Source organism: Cetorhinus maximus, chromosome 12, assembly GCF_964194155.1.
Source record: "Cetorhinus maximus chromosome 12, sCetMax3.hap1.1, whole genome shotgun sequence".
In the NCBI taxonomy this organism is placed as follows: Eukaryota; Metazoa; Chordata; class Chondrichthyes; order Lamniformes; family Cetorhinidae; genus Cetorhinus; species Cetorhinus maximus.
Genome location: NC_135890.1, coordinates 19,843,668 through 19,851,980, shown reverse-complemented (window position 1 = coordinate 19,851,980; position 8,313 = coordinate 19,843,668). Strand labels below are relative to the sequence as shown.

At 44.9% G+C, this 8,313-nt stretch overlaps 1 protein-coding gene across 1 annotated transcript in view; it reads right to left on the bottom strand.

The window, feature by feature from the left end:
- Positions 1 to 251: 251 nt before the first annotated feature.
- Positions 252 to 8,313, bottom strand: part of snd1 (staphylococcal nuclease and tudor domain containing 1) — a 913,627-nt gene continuing 905,565 nt past the window's right edge. The window contains exons 23-24 of the mRNA XM_078553113.1: positions 2,267 to 2,311; positions 252 to 1,529 (exon numbers count right to left, since the gene is read on the bottom strand). Coding sequence (XP_078409239.1) covers positions 1,464 to 1,529; positions 2,267 to 2,311 — 111 coding nt within the window. The 3' untranslated portion in view covers positions 252 to 1,463. The remainder of the gene's footprint in view (positions 1,530 to 2,266; positions 2,312 to 8,313) is intronic.

Below are 8,313 nucleotides of genomic sequence, written 5' to 3'. Positions count from 1 at the left end.
CTATATCAGTGTCTGAGAAAGTTAGACCCTTTGGATGACGCATCCACAGCTTGCGTCAGCCACCCATGCTCAGAAGGTGTGAGCAGTTACCACTTGGCAGGAAACATGCCAAAGTGGGAAAACTATTTGAACAGTCTACATCTCCAGGGTCAGTGAGGTCCTGGGCAGAGCACTGCTCCCTGACCATCCCCAGCACTTAACAAACCAGTGTTACAGCAACAGTAAGTGAGGACACCAAAGTGACAAGGGGATTGCATGTTGCCAATGCTACTTTTATTGAGACCGTAAGCATTAAATATAATGACAAGAGACAACGTTAGGTGAAGAAAGGGGGATGGAGGATGGAAAAAAATCATGAACCGTTTGTTACAGAATTACAAATGAAATGAATCACTTGCAATCAAGTCACAAGCAAAATAAAGAGAGAGGCACACAGCTTCCTAATATAGATTCCTCTGCATCAACTATCTGTACCCACATGTTTTGCTCAGGATAAGCAGCTGACTGCTAAGCAGACTGTGCACGAACATCAGAGAGTACTCTGTCGGCACTTTGTATCAGATCTGTATATGGTCCAAGCTTGAGCAGACAAAGGACTTCCAACACTTAGCGGTTTGGTTAATATATAATTAAGACATTAAAAAGATTAACTCAGGTATCTCCACTTCCCATTCTGTTATGATTAATCAACTTCTGTGGTGGTGGGGACTGGGGCGGGGAGGCCCACATGCAACAAAATCCTAAACCTGCTTTCATAAATGGGCTCAACACAGAGTTATACAGAGGAAATTGTTCCCCTTTGTCAGAACGCAACAGGAAAAAAAAACATCAAAAAAGTGATGCAATATGTAGGGTTCTGAAACTTGGAAACATTTATAAGTCTCACTGGCAATTCCCCTTTAAGACGCTATCTGTCCCGACCTGGAACATCTGCTCCTGAGTTTTTCCTTGAACAGGCTTGCTTTAATTACCTGTCAATCAGATGCTGGGCTGTCAGGTGTGACAGTGTTGTCAGCAGCTGCTTTGAGTTACTGGATCCTATTCGAGATCAACTTGGTTCCTTGTCTTACGTGATTACGAACTAAAAAGTTATCAAAGTATATATTTCTTTAAAAGCCAACAGGAACGAAAAAAAAAAACCAAGTGTGTTGATTTATTCTGCACTTCAGAAGGAATTTAAAGGAGAAAAAAAACGAGAATTTCAGGTCAAAGCAGGCAAGTAGCTCCCAGTTCATTTCACAAATTAACATCATCGTCCAATCATGATTAGTATCTCAGCCCCTGGCACTGCCAATTGCTCATCTGAAGGTGCAGAGGACGTGTGCAATGAGACTCTGAAAGCCTGAAGGGAGGAAACAGAGAAGGTAGTACCAGAAGTCTCTCTTTTTGTGGACGGGGAGGGCAGTAAGAGAGTGGAGGGGCAGAGGGAGGTTAGTGTGTCGCCGTCATCACATCTGGATCCTTTAGCGTCTGTAACCAAATTCATCAGCATCATCAGCTCGGAAATCGCCATAACGCCAGAGGTTCAGCTGCAAAGGAAAGACAGCAGTGTCAGCACAGCAATGAGTGTAGGCCAGTGAAACAGGGTGAGTGTTTCAGCACTGGGGCACCATACATATTGTGAGGAACAGATGAGAAAGAAGGAGGAGAGAGCTAAGAGATAGAAGTGAGAGAAAGAGGGAAGGGAACAGCAAGAGTGACGAAAGGGGAACCAGCGAGAGGAGGGTGGAAAGGGGAACCAGCAAGTGGAAGGAGGGAAAGGGGAACCAGCAAGTGGAAGGAGAGAAGGGAGAACAAGTGAGAGGAGGGGGGAAAGGGGAACCAGTGAGAGGAAGCAGGGAAAGGGGAACCAGCGAGAGATAGGGGGGTGGGGGGGGAGGCGGAACCAGTGTGAGGAAGGAGGGAAAAGGGGAACCAGCGAGAGGAAGAAGGGAAGGAAGGGGATAACAGGAGAGGATGTGAGGAGGAACAGCGAGAAAGGGAGTGAGGAGTGTTAGTGAGAGAGGGAAGGACTGGCAGCGAGAGAAGGGAGGGACAGTGAGCAAGGCAGGGATACCATAATAAGGGAAGGGAGGGAGGGGACATAGCGAGAAGGGGAGGGGCCAGAAGGAACAGAGTGAAAGAGAAAGAGAGGGGCCAGTAAAGGAGGAGGGCACAGAAACAGGGCAGAGGGTCAGCAAGAGAGAGAGAAACTGATGAAACAAGATAGAGCTGAAGAGAGATGAAAAGAGGGTGGAGAGTCATTCTGACTCCATATTACTCTTACCCGAGCAGATTTGGCAGCCTCCTGAGCATTCAGGTATTCGGTAATCTGTGGAAGAGAAAGGTCAGCATTTAGTTTAACTGTTTACAGTTAAAATTCTCATGGTGCAATTTAGTAAGAGTCATATGACCAGAACTGTCATTGCTTGTCAGCTTGGCTCCGTGATAGCTCTCATCTCTGGACCAGAAAATCATAGTTCAAGCCTCTTTGCAGGTCTTGTGTACACAGTTTAGGCTGACACTTTAGCACTAAGTGCTGACCTACTAGAGCTCTTTTGGATGAGGTGTTAAATTGAGGTTTCAGTTCCTTGTCCAAGTGGACATAAAAGATATCATGGCACTATTCAAAGAAGACTTCTCCTGATCAACATTTATCCTTCAACCAATGTCACCAAAAACAGAGTAACTGGTCATTTGTCTCTTTATCCGGAGTATTTGATTGAGAAGAATATACATTAGCTGCTCCAGAGTAATACTAAGAAAGGCAGACAATATGATCCTGGGTTCGATTCCCGTTGTCTGCCAAATCAACTCACCTTAGACAATGCCAGGAAGAGCAAACATGGGCCTGGTGATTCTCCTGTTTCACAGAATCACAGGTTTGTTATGGTGCAGAAAGAGGCCATTCAGCCCATCGCGTCTGCACTGGCTCTATAAATGAGCATTATGACTTTGTGCCATTCTCCTGCCTTTTACCCGTACCTTTGCACATTGTTTCTATTCAAATAATCATCTAATGCCCTTGAATGCCTCGATTGAACCTACATCCACCACACATCCAGGCAGTGCATTCCAGACCCGAACCACTCACTGTGTTAAAAAGTTTTTTCTCACATCACATTTGCTTCTTTTGCAAATCACTTTAAATCTGTGCCCTCTCATTTTTGATCCATTTACGAGCGGGAACAGTTTCTCCCTATTTATTCTATCCAGCCCTCTCATGATTTTGAACACCTCTATCAGATCCCCTCTCCAAGGGGAACAGTCCCAACCTCTCCAATCTATCTTCATAACTGTCATCCCTGGAACCATTCTTGTAAACCTCTTCTGCACTTTCTCCAATGTGTTCACATCCTTCCTATAGTGTGGCACCCAGAACTGTAAACAATACTTCAGTTGAGGTCTAACGAGTGTCTTATATAAATTCAGCATAACCTCCTTGCTCTTGTACTCTATGCCCCTGTTAATAAAGCCCAGGATACTGTATGCTTTATTAACTGCTCTCTCCACCTGTCCTGCCACCTTCAATGATCTATGCACATATACACACAGGTCACTCTGCTCCTGCACCCCCTTAAGTATTGTACCCCTCTCTATGTTCTTCCTATCAAAATGCATCACTTCTCGCTTCTCTGCATTCAACTTCAACTGCCACCTAGCTGCCCACTCTACCAACTTGTCTATGTCCTTTTGAAGTTCTACACTGTCTTCCTCACAGTTTACAATGCTTCCAAGTTTCATATCATCTGCAAATTTTGAAATTGTTTCCTGCACACCAAAACCTAGATCGTTAATATATATCAGGGAAAGCAAGGGTCCCAAAGCTGACCCCTGGGAAACACCAGTACAAACCTTCCACCAGCCTGAAAAATATCCATTGACCATTATTCTCTGTTTCCTATTACTCAGCCAATTTTGTATCCAGGTTGCTACTGTCCTAGGCCAAACCATCTTCAGCTGCTTCATCAATGGCCTTCCTTCCATCATAAGGTCAGAAGTGGGAATGTTTGTTGATGATTGCACAACGTTCAGCACCATTCGCCACTCCTCAGATACCGAAGCAATCCATGTCCAAATGCAGCAAGACCTGGACAATGTCCAGGCTTGGACTGACAAGTAGCAAGTAACATTTGCGCCACACAAGTGACATCAACTCCAACAAAAGAGAATCTAACCATCACCCCTTGACATTCAATGGCATTATCATTGCTGAATCCTCCACTATCAACATCCTGGGGGTTACCATTGACCAGAAACTGAACTGGACTATCTACATAAATACTGTGGCTATAAGAGGAGGTCAGAGGCTAGGAATCCCGAGGCAAGTAAATCACCTCCTGACTCCCCAAAGCTTGTCCACCATCTACACGGCACAAGTCAGGAGTGTGGTGGAATATTCTCCACTTGCCTGGATGAGTGCAGCCCCAACAACACTCAAGAAGCTTGACATCATCCAGGGCAACGCAGCCCGCTTGATTGGCACCACATCTACAAACATTCACTCCCTCCACCGCCGACGCACAGTGGCAGCAGGGTGTACCATCTACAAGATGCGCTGCAGAAACTCACCAAGGCTCAGTAGACAGCATCTCCCAAATCCACGATTGTTACCATCTAGAAGGATAAGGGCAGCAGACACATCGGAACACCGCAACCTGGAAGTTCCCCTCCAAGCCACTCAGCATCCTGACTTGGAAATATATTGCCGTTCCTTCACTTTCGCTGGGTCAAAATCCTGGAACTCCCTCTCTAACAGCACTGTGGACGTACCTACACCACAGGGACTGCAGCAGTTCAAGGAGGAAGCTCACCACCACCTTCTCAAGGGCAATTAGGGATGGGCAATAAATGCTGGTCTAGGCAGCAATTCCCACATTCAGTAAATAAATTTTAAAAACGCTCCCTTTAATTCCAGGAGCTATAACTTTTCTCACAATTCTGTTGTGTGGCACTGCATCGAATGTCTTTTGAAAGTCCATGTACACCACATCAACAGCATTATCCTCATCAACGTCTCTGTTACCTCTTCAAAAAACTCCAGCAAGTTAGTTAAACATAATTTCCCCCTTAGAAATCCATGCTGGCTCTTCCTAATCAACCCAGATTTTTCTATATGACTACTACTTCTATCCTGAATAATTGTTTCTCAAAGATTCCCCACCACTGAAGTTAATCTGACGGGTCTGTAATTGCTGGGCTTATCCTTACAACCTTTTTTGAATAAGGGCATGGTGTTTGCAATTCTAGAGTCCTCTGGCACCTCCTGAGTCTAGGGAAGATTGAAAGGTTATGGCCAGTGCCCCTGTAATTTCCACTTTCACTTCCTTCAATATCCTTGGATGCATCTCATCCGGTCCCAATGCCTTGTCAATTTTAAGTACCAACAGTTTATAAAACAATTCCTTCTTATTAATTTTGAGCCCTTCTAGCGACAGTTTCCTCCTCTGTCACCATGGCATAGGTAGAGTCTACTTCCCTGGTAAAGACAGATGCAAATTATTCATTTAACACTTCAGCCACACCTCCTGCCTCCATGTGTAAATCCCTCTTTTGGTCCCTAATTGGTCCTACTCTTCCTTTTACCATCCTTTTACTATCTATGTGCCTACAGAAGACTTTGGGATTCCCCTTTCATGTTGGCTGCCAGTCTTCTCTCCTAATGCCTCTTTGCCTCTCTTATTTGCTTCTTCACCTCTCCTTTTGGACCTTCTGCATTCCAACCCAGCTCCGTTCTTGTCCCACTGAAGTCGGGCTCTCCGCCAGTTAATTATTGTTATTCTGGATTTCCTATCGTCCTTTTCTACCGTCATCCTAAACCCTACGATACAATGATTACTGTCTCTTAAATGTTCCCCCAATGGTACTTGATCTACTTGGCCCACCTTATCTCCAAAAACCAGGTCTAGTAGTGCATCCTTTCTTGCTAGACTGGATACATAATGCTGTAGAAAATTCTTCTGAACATAATCTAGGAACGCTTGCCTCTCTTGGCCCTTTACACTACCACTGTCCCAGTCTACATTAGGGTTATTGAAGTCCCCAATTATAGCTACTCTATAATGTTTGCATCTCTTTGTAATTTCTCTGCAGATTTGTTCCTCTACACCCTTCCCACTAGTTGGCAGTCTGTAGGCTGCACTCTTTTTGTTCCTTAGCTTTAGCCAAATTGATTCAGTCCTTGAATCCACTGGCACATCTTCTTTCTCCAGCACTGCAATGCTCTCCTTAACCAATGCCGCCACCCCTCCTCTTTTCCTTCTTTTCCTATCTTTTCTTACCACCTTGTACCCATGAATATTAAACACCCAGTCCTGCCCTTTCTTGAGCCAGGTCTCTGTTATTGCCACAACATTATACTTCCACATGGCAATTTGTTAGTTTAAAGCCCTCCCAACAGTACTAGCAAAACGCCCCGCAAGGAACTCAGTCCCGGCTCTGTTCAGGTGCAACCCATCTGGCTTGTACAGGTGCCATCTTCCCCAGAGCCAGTTCCTTTGTTCCAGGAATCAAAAGCCCTCCCTCCTGCACCATCTTTCCAGCCTTGCATTCACTTGCCTTATCCTCCTATTTCTGTATCCACTTGCACGTGACACTGGGCAGTAATCTGGAGATTACTACATTTAAGGTCCTGCTTGCTAATTTTCAATCTAGCTCCCTAAATTCTGATTACAGGGCCACATCCCCTTTCCTACTTAAGACATTGGTACCAATGTGGGCCACAACCTCTGGCTGTTCACCCACTCCCAGAAGAATGTCCTGCATCTACTCAGTGACATTCTTGGCCCTGGCACCAGGAAGGCAACATGCCATCCTGGAGTCACGCCTACGGCCACAGAAACTCCTGTCTGTTCCCCTAGCTAGTGAATCCCCTATCACTATTGCTCTTCCTTTCTTCCTCCCCCCGCCCCCCTGTATAGCTAAGCCGCTCGTGTTGCCACAAACGTGGCTCTGACTGCACTCCTCTGAGGAACCAGCACCCTCACCAGCTTCCAAAACGAAAAACAGATTAGCGAGCGGAAACCCCAGGGACTCCTGCATTACCTGCCTGGTTCTCTTGGACTGCCTAGCGGTCACACATTCCCTTTCTACCTCCAGGCTCCTAAACTGCAGTGTGACCACCTCCCTGAATGTGCTACCCATGTAGCTCTCAGCCTCGCGGATGTGCCACAGTGAGTCCAGCTGCCGCTGGAGCGCTAAAACCCAGAACTCAAGTTTCTGCAGCTGGCAGCACTTCCTGCACATGTGGTCGTCTTGGACACCAGTAGCAGTCCATGACTTTGCACATTTACAGGCCATACAATCCACTTGACCAAGCTGCCCTGCCATGTCTTAACTTTATTTTACTTTGGTTTACTTATATTACTTCATTATACTGGTCTTGACTTTCCCTTATTCCTGGCGTTTCTCACTTAAATCCAAGTATAGCTACTTCTTTAAAAATATTGCGCTTTTCTAATTTACAGCAATTTAGACAGTCTCTAAGAGCAGTTTCTTACCAACCAATGAACTTAGGGTTTTCCTGTGATGTCTCATTTGTTTTTCTCACTCTCCTTTCGAATTCAGTGGGCTTCAGTTCCCAGCAGCTGACTGGTGTGTCTCTCCAACTCCTAAGGTAAGTGTATGCCTTGAGCCTTGGTCCCGATTTATATTTTCCCACTCCAGGTTGCTCCCTCACAGGTCTGCTGTCTCTCCCACTCCCAAGGTAAGTTTCCAGGCCCATTATCCCCCACCCTTTGTGAATCTTGCTAAGTGCAAATTGGGTGTCAGAATTCCCTAAATAAAAACATCAACTACAAAAGTATTTCAGTAGCTGAATAGTACTTCTGTGAACTTGTGAAAGGCACTCTATAAATGCAAGGTTGTTTCTATTTAAAACTTTTACAAAATACACTTGGACACAAAAGTGAGATAAGTATCTAACAAATAATATAAACAGCATCAACCTCAAATCCAGTCACATAACAAGGAACTCAACTGAGCTACTGTATTACTTCTGGGAAAAATAACCTGAAACTAGCTATACTTAGGACATGGCTTGGAAAAGAATGCCTGTATCTCTGATCTTTTACTCATAATTGTTCGGATTAGCTATACCACTTCCTTACAATTCGAGTCTTGTATCATTGCCAGGAATTGTCAATGGGCAGAGGTTTTGTTTCCCTCTGTATGCAATTGTAAATTTAATTTTCAGTTTGTCTTTGATTTGCAGCATGTTTTAAAATACCTGTGTTCTACCCCACTCGGCCTACCTAACATTGAAGGTAGTTTCCAGCAGATTAAGAAGATTGAGAGAGGACGAACACAAGCATTTTAAGACAGCATGGGTTAATA